Source organism: Saimiri boliviensis, chromosome 16, assembly GCF_048565385.1.
Source record: "Saimiri boliviensis isolate mSaiBol1 chromosome 16, mSaiBol1.pri, whole genome shotgun sequence".
NCBI lineage: Eukaryota > Metazoa > Chordata > Mammalia > Primates > Cebidae > Saimiri > Saimiri boliviensis.
Genome location: NC_133464.1, coordinates 5,142,591 through 5,162,360, shown reverse-complemented (window position 1 = coordinate 5,162,360; position 19,770 = coordinate 5,142,591). Strand labels below are relative to the sequence as shown.

At 36.9% G+C, this 19,770-nt stretch overlaps 1 protein-coding gene across 4 annotated transcripts in view; it reads left to right on the top strand.

Annotated features, from left to right (window-relative positions):
* MYO16 (myosin XVI) overlaps nucleotides 1–19,770 on the top strand; it is a 695,568-nt gene that overhangs the window by 354,888 nt on the left and 320,910 nt on the right. For all 4 annotated transcript variants that reach the window (XM_074387449.1, XM_074387448.1, XM_074387447.1 and 1 more), the window contains 3 exons: nucleotides 1,958–2,023; nucleotides 14,879–15,006; nucleotides 19,208–19,313. In XM_074387449.1, coding sequence (XP_074243550.1) covers nucleotides 1,958–2,023; nucleotides 14,879–15,006; nucleotides 19,208–19,313 — 300 coding nt within the window. The remainder of the gene's footprint in view (nucleotides 1–1,957; nucleotides 2,024–14,878; nucleotides 15,007–19,207; nucleotides 19,314–19,770) is intronic.

Below are 19,770 nucleotides of genomic sequence, written 5' to 3'. Positions count from 1 at the left end.
TAATAAATGTTTGCCTGTTTGTTTGTTTGATGGAAAACAAGAAGAAAAATTAATTTTCTAATTGTTCATGGGTAATATATAGAGAATACAATTTTGAATTTTTTATATTCACTTTTTATCCATCAAACTTGCTAAAGTTATATGTCAGTGTAAATTTACATAAACATTTCATTGGTTTTCACCATCAATGTCATATAGTCTGCAAATGATGAATTTGATTTCTTTTTTTAAAAAAAGTCATACCCTTTTTTCTTACATTATTTTGTGAGATAGAACTTCACTACAAAGACTGGAAGTGGCAATAATATGTGCCCTATATATTGCCAATCCCAGAAAAAAAGCTTTGAGTGTTTCAACATTAAGAAAGTTATTTTCAGTAGCTATGCCATAGGTATCATTACTTTTCATTAGATTAAGGAATTCTCATTATATTCATGGTTTTCAAAGTTATTTTTTAATCAATAATAAGCATTGGATACTGTTAAATGCTTTATCTCTGTTTATAGAGATGAGCATATGTCATTTTAAGGCTTTTTTTTTAAAGTATTATCAGTTACAGGAGTTGATTTTCAAATATGAAATCAAACTTTCATTTCTAGCATAAAGCTATTTGGCTGAGATGTATTATCATTTTTACTAAATTGCTGGGTTCAATTTTTCAATATTTTGCTTAGGATTTTTACATGTATTTTAATGAGAGAGTTCAATCTGTAATTTTCCTTTATCACAAAATTTCTATTAGATTCTAATGTCAATTTTATGTGATCTTCTTAAAATGGGAAGTGTTCCTTTTCTGTTATTTTCTGAAATAATTTGAAGAATATTTGTTTATTTTGTATATCAATGTTGGAAAGAATTTAACAGTGAAGTCTGCGTTTTCTTTGTGGAAAAATATTTTAGACATAGATTCAGCTTACTGAATAGGGAAATAACTAACCAGAATTTATGTCTTTTATTGTGTTAGTTTTGGTATGATGTCTTTTCCTAGGATTGTTATCTACTTGACCTAAATTTCCAAACGTAGTGGCTACAATATGGTTCATAGTACCATCTTCACCTGTTTTTATGTCTGTAGGATCTGTAGTGATGTTATATTATTGATTGCTATTGGTAGTTTGTGCATTTCCTCTTGTTTTCTGAATCAATTTTGCTGGGGTAAATTGTAATTTTTTCAAAGGATCACCTTTTGACTTTTTTCTCCCTATCTCATTGATTTATGCTTTAATTTTGATTATTTATTTTACTCATTTCTTTCTTTATAATTGACATACTTTTTAAACTCCTTGAAGTTGATACTTAAAGCATTAATTATGACTCCTTTTTTCTTTCCTAACTTGTATTCTAGATTATAATTTTTATCTTAAGTAGAGCTTTAGTTGCATCACACAAGTTATGATATGTTATAATAGAAATAGTCTTATTTGTGTTTTAATTCCTTTTTAACTCATGAGTTATTTTCAGATAAATTGAAAAATGTCCTAATGTTTGCTGATTTTGTAGGTATCTACTAGCGACTTCAATATCTTTTTAATTAAAAATAAGCTTTTTTTAAATTGCATATTTTTAAGGGATACAACATGATTTTTGTTTGATTGTTTTTTTGTTTTTGTTTTTGTTTTTGCATTTTTGAGACAGGATCTCAATCTTTCACCCAGACTGGAATTCATTGATGAGACTCAGCTTACTGTAGCCTCAACCTCCCAGGATTTAACTATATCATTTCTTATATGTTCAGTGAAATAAAGCCCGTTTTATTTAATTTGAATTATTTAATTCATTTAATATTTTAAATTCCAAACTTTAAAAGAAATTACAAAATTTTTAAAATTACAAAATATTAAGGTAGATTTTTCTCATTTTTTATATTTGATACAATGATTTTTCAATTATATGATTTTTATTTTTTAAAGATTCTATTTATATGAATCATGAACTGTTGGCCTCCCTTTTTTCACAGACATTCATTGGGGACATCCTTTTGCTTGTTAACCCATACAAGGAGCTTCCAATTTATTCTTCCATGGTGAGTACAAAATTTTAAATGTCATTGAGTAATGTATAGTAATACTCTCTAGAGATACATATTTGTATCAAATAACTAAAAAATTAAGTAAGGCAAACTTCTAAAAAATCTTTTAAATTCTGAATTGAATGATTGCATAGTAGTGACTTTAATTCATTTTGAGGCAACATTGAAAATTAGTTATTTTATCAAAAGGTTTCTTTGCACTTAAAATGCATAATTTGTTTATGACTATACCCATTAGACAGACTTCTAAAATTAAATACTATATGAATATATTTCCCATACATTCTTGACTAACTCAAGATAACATGACTTAGAGCCCTTATTTGAACATGTGACTTGTTTCTGAAGATGTCGATGATATTAAAGCAATGGGAATAAGAAAGGGAAATATTTCATGTTTACATTTTCCCAAATGACCTGTCAGGTTTAATTATGAGGCCCTAAAAATTAGAAATTGTTTGTAGAAAATTATTCCATTCAATTGAAAATTCAGTATGATCTTTGAGTAGAAATGAGTCAAAAATACTATATCAAAGGAGCTTTGTGTGTGTGTGTAATCACAAGGCTAGTCCCACTAATAGAGAACAGGAGCCTGCCAGAAACCAGGAGGCAGGTGGTGAGTGTATGTTTCTGAACCTGTGGGTCATTCATAGATGCTAGGGGGCAGGGAGGAGGACAGAGAGAGGAGAGAGAGAGAGAGAGAAATGCTTCCAAGTTCCTTGGAAATCAAATATGTATTTTCACAGAAATAGTTCATGAGAACAAGAGAGCATCCTCTCACCACCCCACCTCCACCCATCTTATCAAAAGCCAGTTCTGGCTGGACTTGATTGTTCATGCCTGTAATTCTAGCACTTCGGGGGAACCAACACTGGCAGATCACTTGAGGCCAGGAGTTTTAGACGAGCTTGGGCAACATAATGAGACACCCATCTCTACAAAAAAAGAAAAAAAAAATTAACCAGCTATGGTGGTGTGTGCCTGTGGTTCCAGCCACTCAGGAGGCTGAGGCAGGAGGATCACTTGGGCCCAGGAGTTTGAGGCTACAGTGAGCTGTGATTATATTAGTGCACTCCAGTCTGGAAGGCAGAGTGAGATCCCATCTCTAAATAGAATAAAGTAAAGTTAAATTAAATTTAAAAGCCAGTGCCTTGATTACGTTAAAGCTGTGTTGAAACCTTCCTACTCCCCTCATTCATGTGGCTCCTTTGCTAGCCTCACTCTGTGCAATCTAAGGGTGTATGTGAGCATGAGAGACTAGATCAAGGGAATCACCTATGATCATTTCAGGAGTTGTGTCCAAGGACTGAAATTAATCGGACATATGGTTATTAAATGATTTTGAGAACATGCTCAGTTCTGTATCTTTTACTTTGTGTTGAATCCTAATATTTATGTGAATATGTGTGTTGAAGTATAATATAAACATTACATAACTTGCAAATATTAAATGTTCTGTTCAACTAATGTATACAAAGTGATGACCCTCTTAAAACCATCATGCAGATGAAAAAGTAGAGCATTAGTAGGGTCACAGAGGTCTCTCATGTCCTGTCTGAGACATGACATAACTCTCCAAAAGACAGCACAATTCTGACTACTATTGCCCTCCCCTTTGTAAAGATGAACTTCAGGTGGGTGAAATCTTGCAGGCTGTCTTTCTCTGTACCTAGCTGCTTCCTTTCAATATTATGGAAGGGAGATAAGCCCATGTTTTTTGTGTGTAGCGATACAATAAATACAATAGGTTATTTTCTTTTGTATTGTGATAGAAAATTTCCTTTTGTGGATATATGGTGGTCTAATTAACCATTGATGGAGATTTTGTCTTTTGAAGCAAGAATATTACTGCTGTGAACATCCTCACAAATGCTTTTTCGATAACATATGTACGTCTTTTGTTGGAAAGAGTGGAATTGGTACATCAAAGTGTATACATACGTTGAGTTTTGATAAATACCAACAGTTTTCTGAATGGTTGTACTAAGGTATATCTACAATTTAATACAGAAAGAGTTGCCTCTCTTCTTTGCTCAAGTATTATGATAGACTAATGAAACTCAGTGGAAATGAATTTATTTGTCTGTTTATCATTCTACTGGGTATATATAGTGGAATCTTATTGTTAATTTGTGTCTCTCTGACAGACAATGGTATTAACCACATTTTCACATAATTACTGTATAGTCATATCCTGTTTTGTGATGCGTCTATTTCAGGATTTTATCCTGCTTTGAAATTAAAAAGTTTAAAATTGGTTCATCTACCTTTTTTATTGACTTGAAAGATCTTTAAGCATTCTGGATTCTCAATGCTTATTGAAAATATCTTCTAAGAAGTAGGGGTCAAGATTCATTTTTTTAAAATGTGTACAGATTTGACACAGTACTGTTTCTTAAAAAGACCATCCTTGGCCGGGCACAAACCTGTAATCCCAGCATTTTTGGAGGCCGAGGAGGGTGGATCACGAGGTCAAGAAATTGAGACCATCCTGGCCAACATGGTGAAACCCCGTCTCTACTAAAAAATACAAAAAACAATTAGCTGGGTGTGGTGGCGGGCGCCTGCAGTCCCAGCTACCTGGGAGGCTGAGGCAGGAGAATTGCTTGACCCCAGGAGGCGGAGGTTGCAGTGAGCCGAGATCAGGCCACTGCACTCCAGCCTGGTGCCTGGCAACAGAGCAAGACTCTGTCTCAAAAAAAAAAAAAGACCATCCTTTCTCCAGGACGTCATACTGGCACTTTTACATAAATCTGGTTACTATACATAAATGGATATGGAATTTCCACTGAGTTTCATTAGTCTGTCATAACACGTTTTTATGCCTTGTACTCCAAGGCATCCACCTTCGGTCTTCAAAATTGCCCTAGCAGTTAATTACTGGCCCTGTTCTTTAAGGTTTAGAATCATTTGTCAATTTTAGGGGGGGCTGAGAGGAGTCCTCCTGGGATTTTGAATTTGATTGCATTACATTTAAAATTCAGTTTAGAAACAGATAAAAAAAAGTAATGCTGAGTCTCTTAGCTATATTCATTTAATTAGAGCTTTAAAATTTGAAATTTAGTGTATCATCCTGTGTGCTCTTCTAGAAGATATCTTGCATAGTGTTCATTAAATATTTTTAAGCGCTGTTATAAATAATCATTTAAAAATTTTATTTTCCAATGATGTGTGCTCCCTGTATGTATAAAAACACAATTTAAAAAGTTTGTAAAATTTACTTATTAGCTATAAAATTATCTAGTGTGCTTAAAAATCCTCTGTGTACAAAGTCTTATTGCCTGAAACAATAATAATTTTATTTGTTTAAAATCCTATTATTAGTCTGTTCTTATGTTAATGGATTGGATCACCAGAATAATGTCAGATACTATTAGTAATTTCATTTAAAAATATTTATATTTCTGATCTCAGGAGAAACCTTTAGTAATTAAACCTTAAGTATAAAAATAGTTATAAATTTTACATAAATACCAGTTATAAGATGAAGGAAAGTTCATTTTATTGCTATCTTAAGAAGGGTTTATCATAGAAAATGTATTAAATTTTATCAAATGTAAGTATTTTTCCTAACCAGTTGTTGATAGGAATATTTTTCTCCTTTATTTTGCTTGTGAATTATATTTCCTGATTTTGAAATATTAAACTTACCTTGCATTTTTGATGTTTTATTGTTTTCTCTATATTACTGGAGTCTTAAACTAATATTTTGCCTAGGGCATCTATATTCATGAAAAATATAAGCCTCCAATTCTTTTTTTTACTTAAAAAAAATCTGCTATAGCAAAATCATGCTGGTTTCATAAAGAGAATACTCTGTTTTCTAGTTTCTAAGTTTGTAAATTTGATATTATTTCTCTCTTAAATGTTTAGAAGAATTCACAACTGAAACCATTAGGACCTGGTATTTTCTATTTTCTTCTCTCTCTCTCTCTCTCTGTCTCTCTCTCTTTCATTCTTTCTTTAACCATTAGGACCTGGTATTTTATTTTCTCTTCCTTCCTTCCTTCTTTCCCTCCCTCCCTCCCTTCCTTCCTTCTTCATTCTTTGGAGACGAAGTCTTGCTCCGTCACCAAGCTGGAGTGCAGTGGCTCACGGCAACCTCTGCCTCCTGGGTTCAAGCAATTCTACTACCTCAGCCTCCCAAGTAGCTGGAACTACAGGCACAGGCAATCACACCCAGCTAATTTTTGTATTAGTGGCAACGGAGTTTCACCATGTTGGCCAGGATGGTCTCTGTCTCTTGACCTCGTGATCTGCCCACCTCAGCCTCCCAGAGTGTTGGGATTACAGGCGTGAGCCACCACGCCTGGCCAGGACCTGGTTTTCTTCCTGAGAATGTTTTAGTTCTGGATTTAATTTCTTTGACATACATAGAACAGTTCACATTCTTTTTGTGTTAGTTTTTAATGACTGCATTTTTTAAGAATTATGTTACATTTAATCTTCAAAAGCCTTTGGCATAAAATTATTCATAGTTCTCTTTATTTTTTTAATTTTCATAGAATTTTGAGTGGCTCCTTTTTATTCCATGTGTTGGTAATTTGTGACTTTTCTGACTTTTTAAAATAATTTATTTGGGTATAATTTGATTATTGTTTATGTTGTATAGATATAACCTTCATTTCCCACATTTTCTAAAATAAGTATTTGAGGTTTTTTAATTTTGCTTTAAATGTAATTTTACTGAATTCTACATGTTTGATATTTTGTAAATTCATTATCAATTAGTTTAAGGTATTATCTGTTTCCATTTGTGATTTCTTTCTATAATAATCTACATATAGGTGTGTATATAGATGTATATATGTGAGAAGTCTATAAAAATACAAACTGAATTAATCTTTTTTTTCTACTTTTCTCTTTGACCACAGCCTAGATAATTGCCTGGCTATATTTTAAATTCTCTTTCTGTTGTTTTAAATCTGCTGATAAAATCATTCCTTAAAATGTTGATGTCTGTTATGTGATTTTTTTCAGTGCTGAAGTTTTCTTTTTATACTCTTAGGGTTCCCAGGTTCTGGTGAAATTCTTCATCTTCATCCTGCCACCTATTCTCTTGAACATGTTAATCAGCGTTATTTTTAATTCTGTGCATTATGACTCTAATATTGGGGTCTGTTTCTACTTGTGACTGTGTGTGTGTGTGTGTGTGTGTGTGTGTGTGTGTGTGTTGGTTTTACATATAAGGATATATTTACTGACATCCATGGGCATTTTTGATGAAATATTGAACTTTCCATATAGAAAAACCATAGGGTCCAGGAAGACATTATCTTCCTTCCAAGATTTGACATTTCCTCCTAGTTGGCACGTAAGTTGTAGGCAGACCACCTTGACCCTGTGAAGTCTCGTTTAATTTTTTATTTTAATTTATTATTATTTTTTATTTGGTCTCTTCGAAAAGGGAAACCCCCTTACGAGTCTTAGGTGAAAAGTTAGGCTGATGTTCGTTTTCTTGTCCTCTGTTTCTGAACCCTGAACTTGGCTTCGTGTCTCCCCAGTATCGTGTGAGGCTGCCCAAATCTCTGCTGAGCTTGAGACACTTAGGCTGACTTTCTGTGATGCTGCTAAGACACAGTCAGCACAGTGGCAATGTGTGCTGGGAGGAGCGGGGTGGAAGAGATCCAGGGTGTCCCGGGGCATCCTGATTTTCTTTCTTTTTCTTTTCTTTTCTTTTCTTTTTTTTCAAAAAAGATGGAGTTTCACTCTCGTTGCCTAGGCTGGTGCTATCTTGGCTCACTGCAACCTCCCCTTCGTGGTTTCAAGCGATTCTCCTACCTCAGCCTTTTGAGTAGCTGGGATTATAGGCACCTGCCACCACACCCGGCTAATTTTTGTATTTTTAGTAGAGATGGCATTTCACCATGTTGCCAAGGTCGATCTCAAACTCCTGACCTTGTGATCCACCTGCCCGAACCTCCCAAAGTACTGGGATTACAGGCATGAGCCACTGTGCTCTGCCCACATCCCGGTTTTCTTCAAGACCTTGGCTCCCTAAGTCATTGCCGCTCTGTGGATTTTATTATCCCTGCAATGAGATGCTTGATTGGTATTTTATCTAGTCTTTGCAATTTGTGCATGGTTAGGAGAATTTGACTGATACCAGCCGCTTCCTTACAGCTGCAGGGTAAAGTAGGCTACATCTATTTCTACTGCATCCGTGTCAGATCATTTGCCCTCAAATATCTACGTTAGTTCAGCATTGCGTGCCTTTTATTTTTTAATTCTGTATGCATCTTTTCAAAAGTGGTGGGAGGAGAAAGAGAGGGAGAAAAACACACCCTATTTAAAGTTACTATTAATATATTATTCCTGGCTTATGTTTAGAGTCACAGTTCATTGTAGAATTAAGAAGAATTAACAGTGAGACAAAAGTCAGCTTTGAATCATGGAATGAAACGTTTAAAAAAAAAGACTTTTATTTAGATGCTTCTATGGATCTAGAGGTAAAGTTTTATGTCTTAGTCAAAATTGAACATAGTAAATTTTTATTGTATGACACAACTTGTCATACTGTATTGTGTCTTGTGATGGGAAAAAAGTGTTAACTTCTGGTATGTTTGTTTTGAAAGTGTTGACAGTAGTATTTTTAGTGGTTTTAAATAATGTGTTGTATTTGCAGTTTTTCCAGAAATACACATTTATAGAGAAAAGGAGAAACACATTAAGAGACATATTTGTTTATTAATGTAAGAATAAGATATAATACATTGAGATTGTTACCAGAACAATCACAGTCAATTCTAACTTTATATTCATCATTTCTAACTGTGTCATACAATAACGATGGAAAATAAATACAAAACATATATCAGGTAAAAGGTGAACTGATGTAAAGCTTACCATAAAATTGCCTACTTTTTGTAGGTCATAAAAAAATGTAAAAATGTCTAGTCTTTCTGGACTTGACATCCATTATGTAGACTCAAATAGCTTGTGCTCTCCTCCCCTACAGGTGATAACCTGTAAAATTATAGATATTAGGTTGATACAAGGACATACATTTTACATTAGATTAGTGGTTATTCCCTGTAGCAATATTAGTGTCTAGTAAATAATGCCAAGTCACCTATCTAGTATTCATTACAACGATCTTGCTGTCCTCAGGCCACACAACAAAAATTGATTTCTTTTTATTTCTAGTGATTATCATTGTATTATATCTGTTGTTTTAAATGACACATTGTGTTCAAATATCTGGGATTCTTCCCATGTCAATTACTTTATAAGAGAAAAAAACAAAGCATTAAATATGATTACATCTGTAAAGATTACAAAGACCAGGAGAATGACTTCTCTGTTTCGTGTTGAAAATCAACTCACATATGACATCTGGATTTTAGTTTTATTTAATTATTATTAACTCTGTTATATTAAGCCTTTCTATAATGTTCATTTTTATTTCTAGCAAGTTACTAATCATGGACATAGAACACACTTGAGGCAAACTCGTTTTGAGACTGATGCCTACACAAGACAGTAGCCAGCGCCCCGAGTTAGGTTGCCTGCTGCCACAGCAGTGCTGATCTGATGCTCACGAGCACCCCTGCCGAGATGTGGGCCCCAAGCGGGCGAGTCAGCACACAGTTCCAAAGGAAGTACAGCTGACCAGGACAGCATCCATTACTGTGCTGCCTACTTATGTCAAAGACAAGGAATATTCATTTTATTTAAGTTTTGAACTTTGTGTTTTCTGAGAAATTTGTAAATTTCTTTTTTTTTGAATTATATTTTAAGTTCTGGGGTACATGTGCAGAAGGTGCAGGTCTGTTACAGTTAAACATGTTAGATGTAGGGGAGAAAGGAAAAACAGAAAGGAGCCGGATCTTCCTGCATGGACTTTACAAAAAGGCAACCCTAAACATCAGAACCAAAAATGCATCATCAAGCCAACAACCACCTGTTGACTCTATAAAAAAAATCTATTTCATTAGATACTTAGAGTGTCCTCATCCTTGAGCCCTGTGTAGACATTCTAGAAACAAAACACAAATAACAATGAAAAAATTATGGACTTCACTTACAGCTGAGGACAGCAATGAAATAGCTGTTTGAGGGTGTGCAGTCCTATTGGGCAAGTGAAGAGGTTAGAAGGGAAATAAATCCTATCAGGTTTTTAAAAAGCATCACAATAAAAAAGAAATGTGGCTCCAGTCCTTTCTCCTGCTCAAAATACACTCCCTCGGAAAGGGAGCCACATTATGGGGTTTAAAAAATATATAGGACTGTTTAGAGAAATATACCATGCAATTTGATGTGAGCAAGAAGTTCAGAAACTCAAACATTTGCAATTCTAGGAAATGAAAACAGCTGCCATTGTTTCGTGCTTATTACACAGCAGAACTGCCTCAATGGCTTTACATGAATTATCACATGTCATCTCAAAAGGTAGGCAAATCATTATAAGAATCGTTATTTTACTCTGCAGATGAGTAAGCTGAGACTTGAGATTAAGCCGATTTTCTGAAGTCTTCCCAAGAGTGGCAGAGCCAGCATCGAAGCCCGGGTCATGCAACTCCAGAGCAAATACTTGGCAGGCTTCTCTCAGAAGCAGGAGTGCTGCACCCAGAGGCAGACAGTTCCATTATTATTATTATATGTGATCTTTTTAAAAAAGCAAACACATACTTTCTCAAAATATGTCCCCTATACATAGGTATACAGTTAACAAATAGGACGTCTACACAGGCATGCAGAATGGGGTGTTCATAGCAGAGTGCAGCACCAGCAGCGCTGGCCATGTGGAGCCACTGGCATCTGGGAGATTCCACAGAGTTTCTAGGCTCGCCACAGATGGGGGCCAGTGGCTTAATGGCTGTCTCATAAGCTATGGAAGTGTTGGCGGCTTTAAAAATCAGAACATGGCAGGATTCTGCAGTCTGCTGGTGGTTTATTGAGAAGTATAATGCACAGTGGGAAAAAAAAAAGGAGAGACTTTATCCATAAAAAAGGAAGAAGGAACTTATTCACTAGAATCAGAGTCTAACAAAGATTAGCGAGGCTGATCTCTTGTCATGTCACCTATGAGCTAAAACGGAGTGCTGAAAATATCCCCTGACCAGGAATTCTTTCGTTTCAAATGATACAAATAAAAAGAGAAAACAGTGAAGTGAAGAGAAAAGGCAGGTGGGGAAGGAAGTGGCTGGCCCTGATGATATTTGCTGGACCTAATCAGAATGTGCAATACTAACAATGAGAATGGTAATCAATACAAAAGTTAGATGGCTCGTCCGTCACTCAGAAAACGGACTGCATAAGCGGAAATCCCCAAGGTTTTATAGAATTACACTGTCATGATTACTTCCATAATTATATGACGTACAAAGCATAGAATCAGCATCAAGCAACGTGTCGCCAGGTGGTAGCAATGGGCTATTCCACAACATGAGCTGTAACACCGCATGGGAAAGAGATTTACAAGAAAATGGATCTGGGAGAGGTTATGAGTTTATTAGGAAATAACTTTCTTTAGACACTCAAGGCTCATCACCACATCTACTGTCCATTAAAACTTGGCATAAAGAGACTATGTAAGCCCAAATAGATCCAAATAAATAAAATTTTAAAACCCTAGCCAGCCACAGTGGTGGTAGACACCTGGAGTCCCAGCTACTGGGGAAGCTGCGGCAGGATGGTTGCTTGACCCCAGGAGAGGGAGTCCGCAGTGATCAATAATTGGGCCACTGCACTCCAACCGGGAACGGCCCAGCAAGACCCTGTCTCAAAAAAATGAAAATGAAAATCAATAATAAGAACGTGAAATAAACTCCATGTACACAAAGACTGATACATGATCCAGATGTTCTCTTGAACATCTAATGAAATTCTCATTTGCAAAATAGAGAGTTAAAAAACATTTTGTCAAATTAGATTCTAAGTCTATGTTGCACTTGGGGAGAAGTGAAATAGTGTCAGTAAAGGTTTTCAAAAAGAACAGAAATTGGATCTGCTGGAAAATGAAGCTGGACTAAAACTCCTTAGGTTTATGAATTATAATGTGTATATCAGTATCATTTAATTATTCTTAGTGTTCATTTAACTTCTGGAATAATTAAAAAATGAAAAAAATTCAAGCAGAATACAACAGACAGTTGTGTGCCCACCGCCCATATTGGTTTCATATCTCTTTTAAAAACATTTAAAATGGAAAGTGCTGTATTTTTTTCACATGTACTTTTGTGATTGGGATGCAGCTTTAAGGGTGTGGTAAGAAAACACTGTGTCCTAATTTAATTGTTACATTTATTTTCTGAGTAGTACAAAAAATGACATATGTTTTAATGATATGGTGTCTTAGATTAGATAGATGGTATATTGTTCTATAAACACAGGGTAAGTGCCACTTCAACCTACTTCTTTTAATAAGCAGCGATAACGGTTATCATCCTTTCATCCAGTATTCTATATGTTTACTATATACATGAACACATAGATACATTCAAAAACTGGGTATATCATTATTTTCTATATCTTAATTAACTCATAACATTAACTATATTATTTTACCAAAAAAAGCTGTTCATCAGCCCTCTTGCTTTCAAAAATTTTCCATTTTGAAGATTTTAGAACTAATTTAAAGTTCCTCTAGTATCTTATTGTAATGACATACAACCAGTTATATTTGTCTATTAAACTTTATTATAGACATTGAATTTTATTTCTGTATTTTCTGCTCTTACAAAGAGTCCTAAGAATTGTTTTATAAATTCTCTTTTTACTCATGTTTGAGAGTTTCGACAGGAATATTCCCAGTTGAACATGAATCTTCAAGTTTAGAAGATATTTCCAGATGATTCTTCCAATTAGCTAAAAATACAAGACTTGGTAATAGAGACATGTGTTTCCAGCCCAAGAGGCAACTTCATCTGGAAATCAGGCACTGCCATCTACTAGCCCTGTCCCCTCGGGCCAGTCATGGCACCAATTCTCCTGCCTATAAACATGAAAATACTTCTCTTACTCCAGTCATCGGTTCTGTAGGACTGGCAGAGTGAGCGCCTCTGAGGTGCTGAGGGCAGCACCATGCTTGCAGTGCCTGTAAGCTATTATTGTCATTATTACTAAACTATGATTAATTCTGCTAGTGTTTTGTGTGTAATACAGCATCTTGTAGCTTGGAACAGCACCAGAGGGAGCTGGTGCTCTCAGAGCTTTCCGTTCTTCCTCATGTTTATTTTCCATCTTTTTAGTTTATATTGTTTGCCCAAATTTCTATTATGGTTCTATTTTTAATTGATTTGTAGGAATGTGTTATAAATTACTGCTAATCCATTGATTATATGCACAGCTTATATACCTCTGTCTTTGCTTATTTTTTATTATTATATGGTTGACCAGGGCTTGTTTAATGTAGTTAGAATGCTCCGTCATTCTCATTATGATTTGTATTTTTGAATCCTATTTCCTTGCTTACATACAAATCATGAGAGTTTCATTCTATATGTTTGCCTAAATGCTTTAAACTTTGCTGTTCATATTTGGGATTTAAATTCACTTGTAAGTAATTTTTACACATGCTGTGGGATAGAGATCAACACTTGTTTTCTTTACAAATACATGATCAGTCCTCTCAGCAGCATCCTTCATCACTGAGAGGTGGTGCAGCCTGGTTGGTCATACACTACATCTTCGACACCAACAGGAGGCAGGGAGATACTGGGGAGAATAGGGCAGTTCCCCAGCAAAGGCCCCACCCTCAAGCCTGAACCCAAAATTGTCTTTGGCCCACCATGCCCTCCGCCCTGTACCCCTAAACACCAGGCTCCAGGAGCAGATGAACAGAAGAGCGGAAGAGTGGCAGAGAAGGCGAGAAGAAAAGGAGCATCTAAATATTGAGAGGAGTTCAGCGGGGGATAGTTGGATCATTTATTCTTTCAAAAATTTTTGCTATAATTTTAAATGTGCATAAAATGTGTAGACAAATTGTACAAGCAACTTTTAATATCATATATTTTAAGATGCTTTACTGGCATGTGGTTTCGTCAACCTTGAATATGTTTATCCTATATTTAAAGAAAGGTATTCTCCTATGTAACCTCCATGCAGTCATCAAAATGGAAAAGTGTAACATGCCCTGGTATCACCGAATCAAGAGACCTCGTTCAACACTCCCATTGTCCCAGTAATGCCCATAGAGCGAGAGATTCAGTCCAGCATTGCATATTGCATTCTGAGCCACCAGGCCCTTGACTCTCCTTCAGTATGGACCAGTTTTGCAGTCTTCTTTTGGCTTTTCTGACATTGACATCTTTGAAAATATAGGCCACGTATTTTGTAAAATATAAATAGGTTTGATTTCTTCACAACTAAAAAGTCTTCCTACTCTTGAGTTTTTATACTAAAGTATTGGAATTTACTAGAAATTCCAAAGGACTAAAAATACTGGAAATGAATCATTATAAATAATGGTTTCTCTGAAATTTTTTTTGTCTGAAAAATTTGTAAACTTACAGGTGGTTCAGCTCCAATTGCCTCTCAAATTCAAGTTTAAAACTTTTGCTATTTTATGGTATCAAAATCAAATATTGCTGGAAATTGTATTTGACGTGAATTACCACAGTTTCAGCTTACTGCACAGATATCTATTAAACTACATTTCTTAAAGACAGCAGAATAATTCAAGCCTGTGGACCAAGTAACGAAGGATAAAGTATAAGCCTCACTTTGCCGTATATGCATGCTGAAAATGTGCTGAAAAGGGTGTAATTTTACAAATGTTTTTACACACCAATGAGATTCAGAATTAGAGGTTCACTCGCTTTTGTATCCTGGACATAAATCACTTACATGATGGGAGGAGGAGTCCTGGCGCCTTTTCACCGGGGTTTTCCCCTTGCTGTTTTCCAGGTGTCCCAGATGTATTTCAGCGCCTCCGGGAAGCTGTGCTCCTGGCTGCCTCCTCACCTCTTCTCCTGTGTAGAGAGAGCCTTCCACCAGCTCTTCCAGGAGCAGCGGGCTCAGTGTTTCATCCTCAGGTGAGTCTCCTTCAGCCTCGTCTGCCACGCTCAGGATTGCCGCAGGGATTGCCTCATTTCCCATGATTTACCTTTATTTAGTTTCTCAGCACTTTGAGGTCCGGTATATCTTCACAGTAAGTACATTTGACTCGTTCCAAGGGAGAAACATCTTGACTATCAGGAATAGCCCCAAGTGTAGCTGGATCAATATCAACAAACTTAACCTGAAACTCATTTCTGTTTGAAGATTTAAAGCTTAGATAAAGAGTTTTTGCTTTTGAACCTAAGAAAACAAGGAGGAAAAAAAAAACCTTCCAATGTTAGTGAACTTAAGCCACCGTTCTTCAAACTGCAGGGCAGCCCCAAATACAGTTTTCTTTCCAAAGGTGTGTTTTCTCAGTCAGCTGTTTGTTATTTACCTTTGCTCACACTTCCCTGAATTCTACTTCCTAAACTTTTTTTTTTTTTTTTTTTTTTTTGAGACAGGGTCTTGCTCTGCCACCGAGGCTGGAATTTAGTGGCATGAGAACAACTCACTGCAGCCAGCCTCCCAGGCTCAGTCGTCCTTCTCCCTCAGCCTCCCAAGTAGCTGGGAATAGAGGCGAACGCCATCACACTTGGCTAATTTTTTAATGTTTGTAGAGATAAGTTCTCACTATTTGCCCAGGCTGGTCTCAAACTCCTGGGCTCAAGTGATCGTCTTGTCACAGACTCTCAAAGTGCTGGAATTACAGGCACGGGCCACCACGTTTGGCCCAAAATATTTTTTATTTGACATGTAATGCTAGTTTTAACTCATAAATTAATAAAAAATTAAAGAAACATTTCCATGTTAAAAATCTGCATTAGAGACCTATATCTTACATGTGGCCACAGCTCTGCAGGGAGGGAGACCTCCAAAATGCAGCAGTGTGTTGGCTGTTGCCCGTAGTGCCGGTTGGAACTGAACCAGTACGTGCAGTCGCACACAACTCACGTCCAATTGAAATGAAAACGGTGTAAAGTTAGAACTGGATAGAATTCAAAGGCTTATTTAAACATTAAAGTCAGCACTGATATGTTTATATGGATTTGAGCAAAAATTCTACGGAGGGTGGAGGGACAGACTGACGGACACACACTTTCGTTTCCTAGTTTTCAAAGCAGCGTGCTAGTGGGTGTTTCCATGCGGGGTTCAGAAGCGTGCAAGGGATGTGGAAGGTGCTGAGGCAGGGGCTTGTACCCACTCTAGACTCAAGGATAAGAAAGATGCCGAGGCAGCGATTCCACCCATTCTAGATTCAAGGGTGAGAAGGGCACCAAGGTGGGGGCTTCTACTCATTCTTTTTTTCGTTCTTGTTGCCCAGGCTGGAGTGCAGTGGCACGATCTTGGCTCACTGCAACCTCCACCTCCTGGGTTCCAGTGATTATCCTGCCTCAGCCTCCTAAGTAGCTGGGATTGCAGGTGTGCGCCACCGTGTTGAGTTAATTTTGTATTTTTAGTAGAGTCGGGGTGCCACCATGTTGGTCAGGCTGGTCCCAAACTCCTGACCTCAGGTGACCCACCTGCCTCAGCCTCCCAAAGTGCTGGGATTACAGGCGTGAGCCACTGCTCCTGCCATTCCACCCATTCTAGACTCAGGGATGAGAAAGGCGCAGAGACAGGGGCTTCCACCCATTCTAGACTCAGGCGACCCTATTTTTATCTCTTTTATCTGTTGAGTTTTCTGGTCTTACTTTGATAAATGGGGAAAAACTTTTTAAAAATTTCTTAAGAAGCACTGTGAATTGACGAGGTAACAAGGGGTGTGTAATACTGTTGACAATAGCAGTGTTTATTGAGAATTTACTGGGTGCCAGACTCTTGACTAGATTATTTTGTGTATTATCTTTTTTATTTCTTTAGAATTTACGTAAATTCTGAGTGCTTCCACTTAATTCTAGGCTGACCATCGCAACTGTTCTTCCTGAGTTGTTGAAAGCATGGGTTCTGAGCAAGGCTCTGAGGGGAGAAAAGGAGGTGCCAGCGGGCCCAGGGGCTTTGGGAGTCCTTCTGGGAGAGGGCACACAGCGTCTAGCACGTTCTTTCAGTGAAGAACCCCGTTTATCTTAGTTTAACCCAACAATTTTGACATGTATTTGCTCATGGAACTTTTTTATGCAGTAGAACTCATTAATATTCTGTAGAACTAGTTTTCCTTTGGGACTTTTTTTTTTTTTTTTTAAAGCTAATGATTCCATGTGTCGACCCCTTATTTTGAAAAAATATCTCATCGTTCAAGTTTCAAAAAGGCGTTATGGCAAAATTTTGCTCCTTAGCTCAGCTAGGTCTGGGTTCTTGCCTCACGACCTGGAAAAATGAAGCGTGCAGACACCAGAGGGTGAGACGAGTAGAATTTACTATGCAAAAGGGAAGCTCTTAGTAGAGAGGGGTCCTGAAAACAGGTTGCTAGGTGCACGCCTCCTTCTCAGTTGAGTACCAGGGCTGATGGTGCAAATTCCTGGTAGCCCCGGACGGGTCCTTCCAGTGCGCAAGCCTGGACTGTGCTGCACCATATTGATTTATTTCCCTTGTGCACATGTGTTAGGAATGGAATTTTCCACGGCAGGGATGTTTAGGCAAGCCTCCTCTACGAGTTCCCTTATCTGACAAAACATCTATGTAAGCACTTGCAGGATGGGTGGGAGGTTCTCAGAGGACCCCTCCCTTACTGTCTGCCTGAAGCAAGCTGGCGAGCTCCTTTCAGTATCGCTAGTCCTGGCATACAGAATTGAGGAGCAAATCAGTGGTACTAGGACTTACTATTTTGGTGATTCTCTTTCTTCTTTCAGAACTGTGTGTGCTTTTATACAGCTTTGCCACATCATTGACTGGTAGACTAAGATACATGCTTTCTCCATTTTTACTCATATGATAAAATTAGCCATTTGAAATTCAACTAAATAAGTTGTTTACAGATCATTATTGAGTGCTGATTGTATCCCAAAACGAAAACTTACAAAGAGTAATTTAAGATTCAGCAATCCAAACGCAAATATTCCTGGAATGGATGTCCCCAGACGCAGTCCCCAGACCATGAAAAATTTTATTTTATTTTCTATGGTTAACTTAATACCTCATTTGTTGGCACTTTAAGCCCCAGTAGTTCAGAGTTCTGCAGAAATGAGTGGAAGCATCCATTAACAACTCAACACTTGAAGAAAATAATTAAATTTCAACTTCTTTTCTGGCAAACACTATTTAATCAACTTTGTTAAAATAGATGTTTTCCAGGAGAAAACCAAGGAAGCACTCATAAGAGGGATTTTTTAAAAAAGTTTTTTTGGTTACCAGATAAGTAAAGGCTGTTTTTATGAGTTTTTCATCTGGGTGAAGTAATAGCTTTATTGTAGATCCGATCACTTCGGTATAGTAATTATTGTATTGGAATTTTATGTTAATCCTATATCTTCTGGTGTCAGGAATATAATATTTACCATTTGTAAAAATTGTGAGTTAATAAAGTATGCCTGCAATGTATCAAAAGTGATGACATTATAAATAAAAAGTTCAGTGATCATTCCTAGATGAAAGAAAAATGCAAACTATAGAACATCAGAGTGAAAGCAAGCTGAAATGGAAACCTACCATGGTTAGATTTAGGATCTGCTGAATGACAGATCCACATCTGAAGACCTTACTGCCTTAGTTTTAGTAGCTATGCACTTTACATTCATTTCAAAGAACAAAGAAGGAATGCTCAGAAAAGATTTAACAGCTTTTCCACGGAAGATGTCATTTCTTTCCTGTAAGGCTCACGAAGCATTAACAGCTCTCCCAAGGCCAAGTGTGAGCCTGCCTGTCTCAACACAGAGTGCCGTCACTTGGGATGGATCTCCTCATTTTATGTTGACTTGCTAAATAGTCAAGTCGATTATGTCTTCCTCGTCAGCCAGACACCTTTCTGGCTTAATTCACCTACACTAGGTGGTTCTACCCTGTGAGATACTGAATGGCAGAACCTGTGTCATATTCATTTGTAATGCCAGCATCTGAACCACCATCAGGGACATGACACAGTAAATATATACTAGATATTTTGGACAAATGCATCAAACTGAACTGAAAACATAGACCACAAACTCATTAGAAGCTGTGCCATTCTGTCCTCATTTTTGTGTCTGAGAATTCTATCCAGTTAAATTTTCACTTGTTCCTTCAAAGTAGCAAACTGATGTTTTCCCTCTCTGTTTTCCTTAGTGGAGAACGGGGATCAGGAAAGTCCGAAGCCAGCAAACAAATCATCAGACACCTCACCTGCAGGGCTGGCCCTATCAGGGCTGTGCTGGACTCCAGATTCAAACATGTAAGTTTTTTGTCTGGGTTGGCAAATGTGTGAATGAAGATGTTGAGCCGATTGTCATTTACAAATAAGGTAGAGGTCATCGTAATAGACACAGAGGGGTCAAAATTTGTGGAAATAAAGAACAAGAAATTATTGGACTTAGGTGCAAATTAATATTGTTCAAGTGAACATTTATTTATTGTACATATTTAAAAATATTTTGTACATACTTTTCGTATTTGCTCTGAATAGTTGGATCTAAGATGTGTAACATAGGTAGATGTTATTTACAAAGAAAGTGCACTTTGGGGCCAGGCCCAGTGGCTTATTCCTATAATCCCAGCACTTTGGGAGGCCGAGGCAGGTGGATCGCCTGATGTCAGCAGTTCGACACCAGCCTGGTCAACATGGTGAAAAACCATCTCTCCTAAAAATACAAAAATTAGCCAGGTATGGTGGTGGGTGCCTATAATCCCAG